Source organism: Perca flavescens, chromosome 5, assembly GCF_004354835.1.
Source record: "Perca flavescens isolate YP-PL-M2 chromosome 5, PFLA_1.0, whole genome shotgun sequence".
NCBI classification, from domain to species: Eukaryota; Metazoa; Chordata; class Actinopteri; order Perciformes; family Percidae; genus Perca; species Perca flavescens.
This window is the reverse complement of record NC_041335.1, coordinates 16,027,360-16,045,709: the sequence shown is the minus strand read 5'-3', so window position 1 is coordinate 16,045,709 and position 18,350 is coordinate 16,027,360. Positions and strand designations below refer to the sequence as shown.

Here is an 18,350-nt window from a genome sequence, read left to right as displayed (position 1 = left end):
ACAGAACGGTTTAAATGCGCTTGCAAAAAACATACATAAATCAGACTTTAACAGCTTAACCACTCCTCTCCCTCCTATCTCTTATGTATTTAACACACACCAACACAAGGCTGTTTCAGAAACAGGACTGATAAGCAGACAGCAAAGCAGCAGAAGAAGGCACGTTGTTAGCACTCAATAGGGCCTATCTATTGAACTTTAACTCAAAACTACTAATTTCCTCAAAGACGAGTGATAGGCTTTGAAAACACAAAAAACCCTCACGCTGCTCTCTCATTGTTCAGTTACCACTTGTTCAGCTGAATTGGAATTTGACTGACTGACAGTCAAAATACTAAGCAGAGATAAGGTTTGAGGATTAGAGCACGGGGGACTGTTCAAGGTTAAGAATCCTCTATATTTGACATAATAAAGTGAAAGCATTACAAAGACTCTCGTGTCATTAAATAAACTGTCACTTTAAATAATCTTTGCATTAGGATTTGTGGTAAAAGTGCTCAAACTGAAGCAGCCAATGCATTTCTAATGGTTTTTGACTCCATATTAGTCACTTCACATTAAAGCTCTTCTGGTGTTTGCCCTTGCTGTCGGACATACACCAGAAAAAAGAAAAGACATTTTTTATTTCCTACCTGTCTGCCCTGGCAATTTGTGTTGTAAATAAGAACCACTTTATATTAATCACAACTGCAACCAGGATGATTGAAGAGATCAGGTGCCTCCCACTTTGCTTCCTCTCCCCATTTGCCTTGTGTGTGTTTATGTGTGTGTGTGTGTGTGTGTGTGTGTGTGTGTGTGTGTGTGTGTGTGTGTGTGTGTGTGTGTGTGTGTGTGTGTGTGTGTGAGGTAGTTGTAGTGAGTTGGTACAAGTGGAGAAGGTAGGGCAGAGGGGGTGGACTTCAAGATCCACACCTGACCCTTTTCTCCTTCAGATTTGAGTGGTTTTGTCTTCTGTGAGTCACATTTAATTAAATTCATATTTGCAACTGAACCCATCCTGACTGCTCCTGTGAATCTGTAAAAGACCAGACAGCCTGCAAGCTTCAACAGTTAGACATCGAGCTTAGCTTAATGAAGGCAGCAGGCAGAAACAGCGACACAGCGTCTATGTTGCTTTGTTACTAAGCCGTACGGAGAGCAGGGAGACGAAGGTAGCTTGGGGCTCAACCACAACCTCAGTTTAAGGAAAAAAGGCATGAATTGATTTACCAAGATCAGCATTTAGGAGGGACCAGTAGATCACTGCTAATCAATTTACTGCCATGGCAATCAAAGACTGGCAGAGCTTCAAATTACAACAGACAATATGTTTCACTGATTGGATTTGCCTGTTATAGATTAGCTCCAGATTATTTCACCCTTGTTAAAGATGAAATGGAAAAGTGATTATACTGCTGATCTGAATTGGCATGTCAATCGACATATTTACAAGACTTGCTACCATGCTGACATAGCCTAATAACACATATTTGAAAAGCAATAAAATCTTAACTACATTCTTGACTGTAAACATGCTCTTTCAGTGAAGCGCAAGTCACCTCTTCAGCAGATGTAATAACACAGTAATACCTTGCTCCCACAGTACTTAAGTTGTATAAAGCATTTATACTGTATTATTGGTAGTCTCGCATTGCCAGAGTGTCCTCCAGAGCGCTGCGGAGGAAGGCTAATCTACACAACAATACGGGACAGGAAAAAAAACGTGCTCGGGTTTAATGGCATTTCTTTAAACCAATCACAATCGTCTTGGGCGGCGCTAAGTGCCGGACACACATATGATGCCTCTGCAAAATAACCTCGGGAAGGAACTTGTTTGGGTGAAGTTTTTTACTCAAAAAAAAAGATAAATATAATTGTTTGTCGTTTCCCAAAACGAATGGAGTTTAGAATGCCAACACAAAGGAAGCGGAAGGTGAGGGACATCCGGCCAAAAATGAGGGACATCCGGCGGAACCTCCGTACAATCCCATAAATGAAACGCCGTCGATATAGACTATATTATTGGTAAAACTGTCTGGTGCAGGTCACAGTTTTTCTTGTAGCTGCACATATATTTCTGTTTAAACTGTAAAATTATCTCTTACATCTGTTATCAGAGGTGTCAAGTAACGAAGTACAAATACTTTGTTACCTTACTTAAGTAGAAATTTTGGGTATCTATACTTTACTGGAGTAATTATTTTACAGCATACTTTTTACTTCTACTCCTTACATTTTCACACAATTATCTGTACTTTCTACTCCTTACATTTAAAAAATAACCTTGTTACTCCTATTTCAGTTTGGCTTGTTTTCATTCCAGGTTGTCATCGTTCAAAAAAAACACACACAAAAAAAAACCTATCCAGATAAATCGCGCCATCCAGATAGAGTGAATTTGATTGTGGTTGGATGAGTATAAACATATACCATTCCAACACCATATTGGTTTGTGCACCTGCACAGACCTGGTGCTAATACGGCACGGTGCCTTAACCTAACTGTTATCTACCGGACCGAAGAGCAAAGTGGATTTCGGTGCCTTATTTAGGTCCTACTTAAATGCCTGCGCTTCTCTCTGATGCTCCCAAAACGGACGTTAGAGGGAACTGAAAAATTGCAGCACGGGACGCTAGTTAACACCACACTCGACAGCAGGTAACGTTAGCCTACCACTAGCTAGCAGCTGGAGTAAACACGGTTAAAATGCTGACAGCTAAATGGTGTAAGTGTGTCTGTATTTCACTGGAGAGGATTGTTACACCAGACTGTAGCTGCCGTTGTCTGAAAAACACAGAAGAGATGTGTCACCTTTTTTCAGCCCTTCTGAGTTTGTAGGAATGATTTTAATATTTATTATTATAGTCACTATGGCCTTTAGAAAAATGTTTTTTTGTGGAAGTGGGGTAGTGCACTATTAGGCCCCTGTGGGGTGGGCTAAGCTTTTGTCCTTAATGGCATTTTTTTCCCTTACATTACTTTTACTTTTATACTTTAAGTAGTTTTGAAACCAGTACTTTTACTTAAGTAAAGGCTTGAGTTGATACTTCAACTTCTACAGAAGTATTTTCAAACCCTAGTATCTATACTTCTACTTGAGTAATGAATGTGAATACTTTTGACGCCTCTGTCTGTTATCTGCTACAAAGTAGAACCACAGGGGAGACAGTAGCGTCTCACCCCCTCCAAGTAAGATGTTATGAATCTGCCTTCTTTGCCCAAATTAAATTCTGGTGTTGGGTGTGGGCAGTGACAGGAACTCATCCGTACCCACAGGAAGTGATGAATACAAATGGCCTCCTACACAGTAAGCAGCAGTTAGAGAGCAATCCAGTTGTGGGAAAAGATGTCTTGTCACTTTTGGTACTTAGTATGTAATTATCGCACACTGTAAACTGTACAAGAGTGTGCTGAGGGCTGTTAAATGTTGCATGTCAAATTAAATGACTTCTGGATATTCAAACCTGCAATAATTGATTTGCTGGCCACTTGGGGGCAGCGCAACAAGCCGTAAACACAAAATTGACACCTTATAACGTTGACAGGGTGAACTTATAAATAATTGCTTAGTTACACAGACATGGATTAACATTAGCATCCACTGGAGTCTTGTTTCTCTGCACCTGGTGAATTCTTTTAGCTCTGTTTTGCTCTCCACCTACCACTGAGGAAAATCTGGCTCTTTAGTTGCTAAATGCCCCACTTTCTTCACCAGCTAGTCACTGACGGTAGCGTATACATATAGCTTTCTCACTAAAAATCAACTGCCTGGAAATGAAACTGATAAGAGCAGTGAGCCTGAACAACAACAATCAAGTTGCAGGCTGGAAAACCAAAATAAGTGTTAAATTAATGGTTAAAAAAAAGAATTGCTGAGTCGGATGATAATTCTCTGTGGGTTCATCACTACAAGCGTCCTCAATCACATCACATCCAATAAAGAAATATTCATTATAGCAGCTATACATTTAGAGCTTATGATATCATAATGACTATACAGATACTGTGTATTACTTTGTGACTTTACTTGCCAAGTACCTGATCAGTATGATTTATCAATATGGGAATGTTCAAAGATTGTGAGGATACTGTAAATCTCACAGCAAGGTCATTCCCCCAAGTTTTAAAAACGGAGTAAATTAGCTTTAATTTAATTTTCATGTAGAGCCCCTATATAAGCCTTTCAGTGACATGTGTAACACTGACAATTGTGGTCAGTTTGATGTGTCATCACTGCTTTACTCTGGTGAACTGGCAGTTATACAAGGGATGGGGATATTGTTAAATATTACTGGTAATGAAGTGAAATGTACTGACTGCCTGAGTTGTCTAAAACAATAAGAGGTTTCCAGATTTAGTAGTTATATCTATTACAGGTGCAGACTGAGTTTCTGGATGAATGTCAACCAGGGATTTATTAACTTGCAACGTCTCAAATGAACGGGTCAATCACGGGTTGAACACATGTTCATTAGGAGTGCGTATACACAGACTTCCTGTTTTAAACAATAGCATAAGACACCTTTTATTCTCCTATTTTGGTAAAAAAAAATTGACAAGTGATTTTTGAGGTATAACTTGATAGAAAAATGAATGGAAAATAAGAACAAACACTCAGAGAGGGAAACATACCCCCCTCTCCATGAAAGATAATTACAGAAAGAGAAAGAAAATGAGAGAAATAGAGGGATGGGGTGACAGGAGCGTAGCAGAGAGAGAGATGAAAGGTTCTGGTGAAGAGAAGAGAAGGGGGATTAGAGAGACAGGAAAAAAGGCAGATGGGGAGGATGGAGGTGATGGGTGCTAGCGGATGAGCCCCAAGATGAATACTTGTGTGATCTGTAAACTTTCATATTCTAATGTTGAGGATTCTCACTCAGCGGTGTCGGGGTTAGGAAAGCACCCTGCTGTGACCTCCTTCTGCAAATGAACACAAAATCCTGCAACGAAAAAGAAAAGTAGACCAGATTTCTACCATTCTCTAAGAGAAAAAGCAAATAACTACATGCTGCGCTGACAACACAACATACAGAAAAGATGAAATATACATAAGCATACTATGCAGAGTATGCACTGGATTACATTTTTATGAATTAATTTAAATGGGTTCTGTGTGAGAGGAAATAACAATGGAAAAGTAATCCTAATGTAGATTGAGCTAAGTCAATGTCAGGAAGTTGAAATACTTTAATGATATCCTGGATATGCTTACCTACTAAAAAAAGACTAAATTGCTGTCTTAAATCTCTGCTATGTGTGTTCACAGCAAAGAATAATGTTAGTAAAAGTGACACTGGGAAGCATCCACCGAGAGCTATAGTGTCTTTGAAGCACTTTGCTTTTTAAGCGAAAGGAACACTTTACAGAAAAATAAAGCAATTCAAGTGACTCCTTTACATTCCCAATGGACGAAATAGCACTTACACCTTACAAAAAATGAAACCTGCAGTTAACTCCAATTTGGTAAAGCTCATAAAGTTTCCTTATAGCATCATTTTCAATGTATTTTGTGTTGATGTTAATCATTACGTAGCTTTCATTCAGTATTGGTGAGAATCTACCTGTGCTTTTTTGCTAATGCAGCTTGTTTGTCATATGTTGTCAGGATTTATGAGACGTTTTTTTTTTCGTGTTCATGTTATATAACTTAACCCGAGTACAAAGGCAGCTACAAAACTGAGTCAAGTTGAATAACACTTGGCAACATGTGTCAGCATTATTAGGCCAGTCAGCATTTAAACAAGTCAATTTTAAAGCCAGACAAAAAGCCACATGGTTCTATAGCCTAACCAATACTTGTTTTTGGGAGACTGATACTCTATATTTGGGAATCAGAAAACGATAAACAGCCAATGGTATGATTTTAACATAAATGCATAATTTAAGCAATCAATCTTGATTACCCTAAATTTCTTCTTTTTTTTAAGAATTGTGACCAAGAAACACACTAATCCAGATGTTTTACAGTGTAAAAATCAATTTTCAGTGCTCTTTGCAAGACAAACTATGTAATGGTGTTTCTAAATGACCTCAAACTTAGTTTAGGATTGCTGTACTGCAATTTCTTGTTAATTATTGGCCGGCACATACACCAATACAGATACATCTGCAATAAGCTTATATCGGCTGCTATATTGGCCTGGCTCACCTTATAGGTCTATTGTTTTCCGTTTTAACATATATGCATTACACTGCTGGGCTATGTAACTGTATTCTAAGGTGTTTCTGTTAACATATAGTAATGATGAGACTGGCTTCTATTGCACTAGGCAGCGGTAAAGACACGTTGTTTACAGTGGTTTACTCATTTTTGTATCCTTAGCCCACTGACAGCACTGTCCTCTCATGACTCCACTCCTCAATACAGAGCTGCAGACCACAAGAGCAACACTAATCCCAGACATCGGTCTTTGACTCAGATTCATGATCATCAACATTATCATCATCATCATCATCACACCTAGTCTATAAGGGAACTCTCGCCTTGCAATAAAGCCTCCGAAAGCCTGCCATCAAACAGATGCCACCTGTGGACGAGGAGAGCGCTGGCAGCTCGGGCTCGAGACAGCTCTGGCGAGAATAGAAAGGGACCCCGCTATAAAAGAGAGCGCAGTGATCTAGCCGCTGCCCCTGCTGAGGACAGCTCTGTGTGTGACATCCAAACACTTTCCCTGATTAATCAAGCCTAGCAGCGGGGCTTTATGTGCCATTAAGAGCCCTGCTAAATGACTTCACTTCATTCATTAAATTGGAGCATCCTCTGTGGGTAGAGGGGCTATGGTTGCAATGCAGACAGACAGACATACAGACAGACAGACAGACAGACAGACAGACAAGTGAAAGCTGGGATAGAGATGGTGGTAGGGCAGGGATAAGGATGGTGGGGGCACTGAGGCAAGATAAACAACGACAAATATAGACCCATTACAATGCTGAATAATTCATCCTATACGCATGGCTTCAGGAAAACAACAGCCCAAACAAACATGGGGATTATGGAGCCTTTATACAGTGAGGAACATCTTCAAAAACAGGGCTATTTATGCACACACCTTGTTTGGGAAAGGTAAAGCGACAGGATCATGGCCAAATCACTTTATTTGGAAAATCAGGTTCCAGTAGACTAATGCATGGATGATGCATTTTCATTAGGACAAAGTACAGTTTTAATAAATCTTTGATTGGTGTTGGACAGCTAGGTGCGAGGGGATTAATTGTTTGAAAGTGCTGTTAGCTGCATACAGAAGATGCTTTGTTTGAGCTATTCTTTTAACTGCAGACAATACATACACAAACAAGGATACGTATACAGTAAAACTCATAGAATAGAATAGAAAAAGCCAGAAAAGAGGAAGATTATGGAACACAAAGGCAATGACACTGATAGTATTAAGGGAAGGACAAAGATAGGTAATTTACCAATCAACAAAAAGATAAAAGATGTAGCAGAGGGAGAGAAAGATAAAGAGATAAAGACTAGCAGCAACAAGAGGACTAGAGCGTATAGAGAAGGGGAGACAGAAGAGAGACAGAGAGAGGGAGAGAGTAAATGATTAATGAAAGGAGCTGGGAAGCGCAGTGAGGGGAGGTCAGGATGGAGCAGAAGAGGAGCGATGCTGCAGCCTGTGAGCGAAATTGAAAAGGACAACATTATAAACATGCCTGCTGCTGTCACACACCTTTATCAGGCAGGATCTCTGAGAAAGAGGGAGCTGGTATTAGGCTGACGCATGCTTTTAACGCTAAATTTACAGTGGAACTGTACTGGCCTTGGGATAATGTGAATTGGGAGACTAAATTGCAGTTGGTGAATGAGACAATTTCTTCCCTTTTAACTCATGAAGACAAAAACAACTACTGCAAGTGCATCAAATAACATGATAAAAAACCTGATAAAGTTATAAAGATAACTATCAACCTTGAGATTTATTATTTAAGTATGACAAGACTGTAAAAAGACTTCCATTAGACTCCTTCAACTCCTGGCCATATCTCAGTCAAATACATGCCTTCAATTAATACCCAACTGGCAGTGTGCTGTGGGGATCTCTGGCTGCTCGCTGATGCATTTCTAATTGGTATTTTTGCTGATGGTCACAAGTTAAATCTATATTCTCCATTACCCTTCCGCGGCATCCCCTGGTGTCTCTCTAATGGCCACTGCTAAAGGCAGAGCACTTGCATTGAGATATTCATATGAAGTGCATTCTCTCTTACGCTGACTGGCCTCTGCGTAGCCTTCAGCCGCAGGTTCGGTGCACGGTTGAGAGTTGGGAGGAGCAGTGAAAAGTTCACTTCGGCTTTGAAGATTAACAAAACAAGTGTCATAATCCGACGTCGGAAGCAGCCTGAGGAGAGACACTCATACTCAAATAAACCATGCTTTATCTGCTTGTGTTCCCTGTTTTGTCACCACCGAGATTGTCTTACAAGCTGCTTTGCTGAGCAAATGTTTGTTGTAGCCTTTATCCCTCTCACTTCCACAACACATAGTAAAGCCCTTAGTGGAGCACTGGCTGGGTGACAGGCCTGAATGCTCCACCACGGGCTTGGCAAAGATCGCTTTAGCCTGGGGGAACAGAGTTGGCTGACTTCAGAAGTGTGTGAGAGGTTGACCGGCAGCCACACAAATAAAATCTCTATGACATTACACAGGTGGCTGATAAATGCTGTCGCAGGAGTTAAATGAACTCGAGGGATAATGATGTTGACATGCAGCGTTGTACTGTACGGTATTTCCTGCAATCAGCTGACATTAAGAGAACATATTTGTAATAGCTCACATGATAAAGACGAGAAATCCCACATGTGGCTGTACCTTTCAGGGAAATGTTCCTCCTGCAAAGAAAGAAAGGAATTTGCCTGTAGAAGCGTAAAAGTATGAGTCAAAAGAATGAAGCTCATATCCTGAAGGAGAGGAAGACTCCTGCGTTCTTTGGCTCACCTCAGTGTAAACCTTGTGTTTACCTTTCATTAACTAGAGATCCCAGAATCCTCTCCTCCCCCTCCCCACCCTTGGGACAATCCAATACAAGGTGAACATAAATGCACACTTGAGAGACAAACTGTAAAGCACCAAAAAACCTTTGAGTTATAAAGTGTTCAATAGATGTGGTGGAACAACAATGCTCATTTTTTTGTTTATTTATATTAACATAGTTGGTTAAGTTATACTTTGTTGTTCCTCACTTATTTGGAATACACGTTTTATAATAATACCCACCAGATCACAAATGCAACATCTTTACTTGGTTTCTGCTACAATGCACTATAATGTGGCAACAAACGGTGGCCAATTTTGAAGAGGTTTTTTTTTTAATCCTTTTTGAGAGAAAAAAAAAAAACGTCAACTCACATAGTAACCCAAGCAACATGGTGAACTGGACGGAGACTGATAACAGCCAGCTTATCAAGATACTCTGACCACAAGTCCAACTGCAGTTGCAAACCTCCACCCTGTGTTGTAAGGGCAGCACATACTCTAACGGCTACACCCAAACCTGTTTATCATCAAATATGTTGGGCATGAAAAATAGTACACAGATAGAACATGGAGTCTAGCAGAGAGAACAGTAAACTAAATGTAAACTTACTGTGTAAACCACATTCTCTAATTCAGCTAAACTGCTGAAATATTTCTCTGGAAGCAGTTTAACTAAATAATTGTTACATAACTCTAAATAAAAACATTGAATATGTAGCACAATATAGACAAGAAAGAGTGTTTCCCTTCAGCTGATGACTGAGCTGATGCTATAGTATAATCCAGAGAAATTTAAAATGAGCAGAGAAGTTCAGACCTGTAAACACACTGTAGAGCACAGAGCCTTGTTCAGCAGCTAGTGAGATGCAACAATGCCATACTGGATTTGTAACAGTGATGATACTGTCCTGACACTGGTGTCAATCAGACCAAGCCACTTTAAATGTTGGTGTGTCTCAATTTATAATTAAGAATTGATGTGTAGTTATAGTCTCATGTGACGTTAAATGCAAATAATCGCACTGCTTGTGGTAGTCTAAGTTTAAGTATCGAAATCAGTATTGTGAGAAACAAGTGGGATCTCTAAGCAGGTATATGACTTCACTATATTGGTTAATCCTCTTTTGGGACATTATTTTCATAATTTATTAATCTGCTGGTTATTTTCTGGTCCTTAAGACATAAGTGATGCCCAACGTTATGCCATCATATTCCCTATTTTGTCCAACTAACACTCCAAAACCTAAATATATTTAGTTTACTATCACATCTGACAAAGTAAAGCAGGAAATCCTACCCATTTAGGAGCTGGATCTAGGTCATGTTTGGTATTTATGGTTAAAACAAATATAGTAATATTTTTATCAAACTTAATCTTTAATATATATTTTTAACCATTCATTCTTCTCAGTTCTAGTTGTACTTTTTCATGTCACTAGAATGTCTGTAGTAAAAACAAATGTGTAAGCCTTGATGATGGCAAAGGAATATTTTGTGAGCAATGTATAATCCAAAGAAAGATTCCTCGTATGTGTCCTCATACCTGGCAAATAAAGCTGATTCTGATTCTGATATTGATGAATTCATCATTTGGTATATATATTGGTTAGAGTAGTACCGGACTATACTGACTGGTGGCAGCTCTGGCAGGACACACTCCCCCACTTGCATCTTGGAAACAGCAAATTAGTGCAGGTGCAACGAAGACTTGAAAAGACAATACAATAAAAAGGCACAATCAAAAAAAGTTAAACAGTTCTTGTTCTGTCAGCAGTTCAGAGACTCTACTGTCTCACAGAGCAGACAACAATGCCCAGGGCTGAGATAACAGGAAATGCCAGCTTATCAGAGAGAGGGAGAAACAGAGAGAGAGCGTGATGGCTAGCTCACTGTTTACTAACACACTAATTGAGCAGAAATCCAGTCGTGCCCTTTATATAAAAGTCATTTACACATACTGGTTTCTGCCAGTATTATTTTTCTACAAGTGGAATTTGTTTGCAGCACATGTAAAGTGGATAAATCAAATAAAAGCAGGGGCAAATCCATCACTTTCTTAATTTGAGTTCCATTTCATTGGCTGTGATTTGTTTAGATTGAGTCACCTCTCATGGGGAGTGTGTTTAATTTCACAGCTGAAAGAACACCAATGATTTTTAGGAGTGTTTTCCTTGTTCAACTTTCTCTACAAGCTATTACAGTAAATCTTGAATGCAACACAGCCATAAAGCCCAGAATATTAAACTGCTGTTTACAGAGAGAACTTAAGAGTTTGATGACAACACTAAGCGATCATACGAGGTAAATTACTGTATTCTTTTAAAGTATATTTCCAGCGTTATGCAGGATGAGGGGATTTTAACAGAATGTGAGTGTTTAAATGCAGTTATACGATTGACAAAAGAAAAATCCCCAGCTCTGTATATAAAATGGCCATAAGACCTTATGATGTTGGAGGACAATTTATGATATAAAACAGAAAATGCAGCAACAACTCAAATTAGAGAGGCTTGACCCAGTAAAAAACGGGGCACTTCTGCTTGATAAATGACTTAAACAAGTTGATTATTATTAATCGACTAATTGATTCAGAGCACTAGAAACCACACCTAAACTAAAGAGCACCACAAACTACAGTACAATCTCAAAAGTAATCAAGTCAAGTTGAATCAGCACCTCTCTAAAACAACAAAAAGTGAACAGTGTAACCTTCATGCAGGTAGTATTTATTGCAGGTCTGTGGTATTAGACTGCATAAAAACATTGATAAGGGACCATGTAAGATCAGTTTTATGTTCTTTGATTGGACAATGACTGTTCGGGGGAGGGATTACTTCACACAATCATGTTGCTGTGCACACAATGTTCCAGTAGATTGAGTAGATTACTTTAGGACCATCTATTTCTCTTACACACGCCTCCCTGTCCCTGTACAGTAGTATGAGGGACCTTGGATGTGACGGCCCGGGACACTCCCCTCTCCCGCCAGCGACACAGCGTCATTGTTCAGCTCACACAATGCAACATTCCACAATCAGCAGCAACTCCAACAAAACCAGAGAGAGGAGACGACTGGGAGGAGTGCATAGCTCTAATCTTATAGGATTAGAATTCCTTCCTATGGGCTCTAATGAGCCTCTATTCTTTTGAACAACAGAGCTTTGAGATAAGATAAAAGAAAGATGAAGATGAAGGCAATCTAGAGCAATTTAGGGAAGAATGTGAGGCTATTAAGGCCTGCACAGAGGCTCGAGAGGAAATATAAATAAATGACTAAGCATTCAAAGAAATACATCGTGCTGCAACATGAGGAAGTATAAATTACAAGTACAATTTATGCAGAGGTCTTTAAATTATTTAATACCATTTAATAACAAAAAAACACAATTGGAAAAGAGAAAAGACATGTACTGTACCACTGTTGCCCTGCTCTGCACATTGTGTCACTCATGTATACTTCCTGCTTCCCTATCGTTAAGAAATGGCATTTAGTGGACCTTAAAAAGTCAAGAACTCAATGTCAGAGATTTAAATCCTAAGCGAGAGAATATACTGCCTTGAATTCAGGGCGGGGGGGGGGATGTCATGGACGACTTTATAGGGATCAGAAGACAGGCAGCCTGTATGTGGTCATGTAAGGACGTTACATTTGTAGATAATTAAAGTGAAGAACTCTGTGGCTTAACTTCTTAAAAGACAAGGGACAATTGAGGCCATGACATAGAAGAACTGAGGGCTATGCAGAGGGACGGCACGCTAAGAGAATATGTGTGTGTGCAGGAGCGAGAGGGATACAGAGAGAGAAAGAGAGTCTGAAGCAGTTCCTAAGCCTGGCCGTCACGCATGCTTAACCTTGCGCTAGCGCCTGTGCGATGCAGCTTGCATATCAATGATGGAGGAATATCAGCAAAGAGGCCTCTAACCAACCTCCACTACACTTGGCAGGCAGGGGAGGCACAGCAGCATCCACACTTACACTATGGCCCTTACAGTAGCAATGCAAGTTAAACCACGCTGGGGAACACAAGGCCAGCTGTCATACAGTAAAAGTGAGTGTGACAGCTGACTTATGTCATGTTATGTTGATCTTCAACCCGGCAGCACAGAAGACTATACAATCAGGTGTGCACCAAAGATTACTATCACCATTTCAGTATCCGACTAAATGTCTCCCCTTCTGTTCCTGAGTTCTGGCACTGAATTATGGCCAGAAAGGCGTTTTTGCAAAGAATTATGATATCCCAGTGAAGTTGACCTTTGACCCTATTGTATATTTTTATCTGATGAAGGTCTAAGACTGAAACGTATTTTTCTAAATAAATTATTGCTTGCGTAATGGTCAGTGTGCGGGATTTTCTCTAAGCTTCTGATCTGCTACTTTTGATCATATCCTACGCACCTGCCCGACAAAAGAGGTGTGCAAAAAAGCTTTCCTACATTACCCTATTGTATCTAAAATGGCATCATTTCATCATTTTATCCTAATAGGCATTTGTGTGGAATGTTGTCATAATTAGTGTAGGAATTCTTGAGTTATGGCCAAAAACATAATGCCTCCTACCGGAGGCATAAACATAAGGGAAAATATGACTATTTCACAAACATACTATCATACTGGACAGATAAAGTAAATAAATGAGGGTGCAAAACTAATTTATGTTTCAGTAATGAGAAAAATAAAAGCAGTAAGAAGGGCTTTTCTCAACGGAGCCTGTAGACAGTAAGTGTTGTTTCCACCGACAGCATTTACTTTTGGCTGGAACTCTCAGGTTACAGGAAGCGCTTTGAGGGAGCGTCTCCACTGTGCTGTGGTTTGGAGCAAAGCAGTGCATATTTGGTGTCACCAGGGGCAACAACAAAAAACTACCTAACAAAACCACAAGTGCTGCCACTAACACCATGAACAAAGCCTGACAGCATGGATCGCATTTTACAGTCACGGTCGACAAAGCATACGATGAAATGCCCCCCCTTCTCTGCTTCATGTCACACACTCATCCACAGTGCACTGATCTGAGTCCTCCACTCCCCAAATGTCAGTATCTCAATCCCAAAGATAAACCTGATACACTGTAACTATTGCAGAGAGGAGGAATGGGTTCCTTGAAAGGAAGAGAAGACAAAAGAGAAGAGAAGTGCGAGAAAAAGAAAAAGTATGGTGTGATGGTGTGTTCCTAATCAAAACAGAAGCATTCAGGGACACCCAAGGGGTCTGAAGGGACCAACACTGGGTGATAAACTCACTCATCCGTACCCTCCGTCTTTTGAAGGGAGTGATAAAAGACTTTGAGGATGCTGTGCCCTCTCCTCCTCTCTTCCCCTTCTTTCCCACATGCTATCTGATGCCGACGGAGGCCTTTTGTCACGTCGATCCTTCTCAAGAACCTCAAGGCGACGTCCTGTGAGAATGCCTTCTACAGGGTCCTCTCTGTTGATTGACACGTCACCCCTCTTTCTGCCTGCGTCGATCAGAGGCTGTCTCCCCCCCGGCTCACACAGCTCAATAAGAGGCTGCTGCTTTGATAGCAGTTCTGTGGCAAGTTACATCTCTGGCAGTGGGGATAAGAGAGAGACTAGGAGGGATGCCAGCAGATTAAAGAAGACTTTTAACAGCCTCTATGTGTTCAGCAAGTTAAAAAGTGTTTTCTATCAGGGCCTTGTCAAACTGTCATCATCGCTTTCGTTTGAAGACAGCTCTGTACCCTGAAAAGAAAAAAAGGAAAACCTGTCAGAGCTCCATTTCTTCTCAGGTTTTCTTGTAATCCCAGACTGATGCTAATCTAAAATGCTGTGAGGATTAAATACATCAACAGCAGTTTTAAGTCGATACCTTTTACTGACCCTCAGTGTTGCTGAGAGACAACAGTGCAGTGACAGTTCTCTGTGTTCTCTCAGTTGTTCACAAGCATCCCATGAGAGCCGGAGAGGCTATTAGCCGTATAATGATCACTGGATGTTGTAGTTCACATTCACACAGGCAGCGTGACAGACAGATGGAGGTTGATTTTGAGGGATGAAACATATGGGGGAAAGTGCTGTAAGCAGACAGCTCAGATGGGCTTACAGACTTATACTCGCAGTGTGCTCTCTATTGCCCCAACGCGGCAAAGAGCGTACAGATACACACACATTATCGGGCACTTTTATATTGTTTTCTGTCGACTTAGCTGAAGCTGAGGCCCACCGTGTGGTTCTTATGTTTGGGTTAAGGGTTTCTCGCTGTGTCGCTGGACTTAGGCCAACAGAACCAGGTGTGGCCACTTACCATTGTAAGTGATCTGCAGAGAGAGTGAGATGTGTGTAGAGTGCAGAGGTCCAACACACATTATGGAGCATTAGACCATGAGGTCCTGCAGGATATCACCTGACTCGGTCAGACCTGGACACAAAACCTCTCGCTTTCCCTTTAGATCTTTCTTTCTTCAGTCCTTCTTTTTTTTAACCTCTCAACTGTTGAACTTTAGTCACATTTTACATTTGTTAATTTGATGCTCATTTTCTATCCTCAGCCTCTCATTTCACCCGCCAAGCTGGCCAGCAACATGTGTTTATCCCCTGGCTACATTTCCTTTGTTCATGCTCTAACAAATTATCCTACTCTCTCTTTCCTCTAATGAGTGCACCTCTATCATTTCTCAAGGACACTGAGATGTAGTAAACAAACAAAAAACTCATCAATTACATTCATAAGGTGGCAGCTGGCACGGACAAAATCAGATTCCCCGCACAGTCGATGCAAGGCATTGTGAGCATGTGTGTGAGATATTGCTCTATTTTTATTGCAGTTCTCCTGTAATGCGACTCACTGTCAGAGCCAGAGTGGCAGCCTGAATTTCTTCTGTCGGATAAACACTCCCAGCATGCACTGCTTTTCCTCAGTCTGCGCAATGCTGCATTGGCAGCCTCCTGGCAGGATTCTGAGGTGTCTCGGTTCAGATGAAGCGGTGTGTGTGTGTGTGTGTGTGTGTGTGTGTGTGTGTGTGTGTGTGTGTGTGTGTGTGTGTGTACGTATGTGTGCAGAATGGTGATTCTGACAGCACTATAAATGCTTAAGTCTGCACCAGATTTATAGTTGGAACCTGAACTACAGACTAAACAACAACAGCACTTATGATAGTTGGACTTTTCACAACTGTGAGTTTACAGTTTCTGCATATTAATCTGATGAGTAAGAAACAGATAAAACACAGGTTGTACTTTCTAGGAAAACTTCCACAAAACTAGAACTGTGCTACTTTATGTCTAAATCCAAGAGAAATCAAGAGAAGGGAGAAGACTTGCAAGCATGTGTGTGTTTTATTTTTAGGCAGTGTTTGTTCCATGATTCATTACACACACAGAAAAGAAAGAATAAGGAATGTGTACTATGTGCTGCAATGCAACTCACTCAGGACCACAACCCCAGAACTATGTGGAATGCGTCCTCTTACTGCCAGTGACTGAAACCTACACTCGCTGAACAACTGCAGTACACAGTCAGTGGTCGTGTACTGTCACTCCGAATCAAAATCAAGTGCAGACCGTAACACAGGTACAGCCAGAGAGAGAGAGAGAGAGAGAGAGAGAGAGAGAGAGAGAGAGAGAGAGAAGAGAGCTGAACAGTGTTGCAGTCTGAGACCCTGAGAGTTTTCACTACAGGCACATAGGTGTAAAGACTGCATATCTATGTTGTCTTAGACTTTTAAAAAGGGTCAACAAATAAATATTTGTGGTGTGCAGCATCTAGCTAAGCATAATCCATACATCTTGCTGCCAACTGCTTGTGACTGGAACTACTTTATTATTTAAGAAATGGTCCTAACCAAAGCTACTGATGGCTAGGTCAGGGACATTGTTTCTGAACAGAAATGTTTCTGGTGAGTTTTTAGAGCTTTGAACAACACAAAGAAAATTCCATTCACCTTTATTGAACTGATGTGCCGCTGCACTTTTCAGAAGCAGATATCTCACAACTGTGGCCCGTCCAACCTGAACTATCTCCGTAGCATTGATAGCATTAGGAGTAAGTGAGACAATGTGTTTGCATTCATGATTTGGGTAAACACACCTTTTAAAACTTAACTTCCCTATTCTTGCTTTTCTTCATCTGCACATCCTCTTCTGTAGAGGGTACGGATTAAATAAAGGAAATCAATAAGAGATAACAGCTTTAGCCACGTCTTTAGTGTACTTCATGAAACTAGAGACACATGTTTTTTTGTGCAGTAGGTGTTTTCTTACTACATTATTTATGCAGCAAAGGATATACAATTTGGAGAAATGTCAGGTACATGGGCTTAATAATAATTTAAGAAAAATATTTTTTCTTCAGGCATAATTCCCTTTGGTGTATTTTAACATGCAGCATTTTTCTATGAAGGAGAAAATAATCAAAGTATATTTTTATAACAATCTATAACTTAATAACATAAATAGAATGTTTTGCTGTTGTATGTTACAATGATTCTACATGCAGAATATCTATACCTATGTCTGAACGTTTTTCACATCAAGAACAAAGAACTTAACTAACACTGTAAGTGACCTCACATTTTCTACAGAGAAATAAAATCAAGCTTCCTTTATTTAGTTTGGTATTCTTTGGCAGATTTAGCATACTGTAGTCAACACCTCTATACAGCGTTTAATGTGGGATCTGTTAAAAAGTGATATTGTGAGTCTCCTGAGGCAAGATTTTTATCCTGCTATATTAGTTTTTATCTCCAAGTTTGCAAACTGCAAAACTAACAGATAAACATTTAGAAATCGGTGATATATTAACCTGCTGAGGCAAAAAGGTGTATTCCCAAAATGATCTGTAGCAAGGACACACATATGTATTACACACACACACACACACACACACACACACACACACACACACACACACACACACACACACACACACACACACACACACACACACACACACACACACACACACACATCTATCTCTTCCATCTATCTACTGTATCTCTGCTGTTTCACACACAGCAGTGAACAGTGGCACAGAGGTCTGTTGCATTTAGAGCTCCTTTACATCTACACTGGCGAGTGGCCAGAGCCCCGTGTCTGCGGGGTTCCATCCTGAGGTCAATACTACAACAATGTAAACTAATGATCCAGCAAATTCCCTCAGTCCTGCTCTCTCCCCTCCTCCTTCTTCCCCTCAATCTGCTGTTGCCCTCCGTCTCTCCCACTCGCTGATCCCCCGCTGCGCTGCAGAAATGATAAACAACTGAAGACTCGGCGGCGCTGGGCCTGCTCTGCTTCTCTGATACACACCGCTGATAAACAGGGCTGCTTGTTAAGAGACAAATGAAACTCTGCCTCGCCTGATTTTTGCCTTTTCACAGCCTTTCTTATCTGGTGTTTTCTTGTCACCCAGTACTTTCTTTTGTTGTGGCCT

At 40.5% G+C, this 18,350-nt stretch overlaps 1 protein-coding gene across 3 annotated transcripts in view; it reads right to left on the bottom strand.

Annotated features, from left to right (window-relative positions):
- The window catches only part of ssbp2a (single stranded DNA binding protein 2a), a 57,724-nt gene that overhangs the window by 37,041 nt on the left and 2,333 nt on the right, over positions 1 to 18,350 (bottom strand). For 2 of the 3 annotated variants that reach the window (XM_028577503.1, XM_028577504.1), the window contains exon 1: positions 14,217 to 14,311. The exons of the other annotated variant lie outside the window; for it this stretch is intronic. In XM_028577503.1, coding sequence (XP_028433304.1) covers positions 14,217 to 14,296 — 80 coding nt within the window. In that variant the 5' untranslated portion in view covers positions 14,297 to 14,311. Of the gene's footprint in view, positions 1 to 14,216; positions 14,312 to 18,350 lie in introns of those variants that run through there. 3 annotated transcript variants of the gene reach the window in all.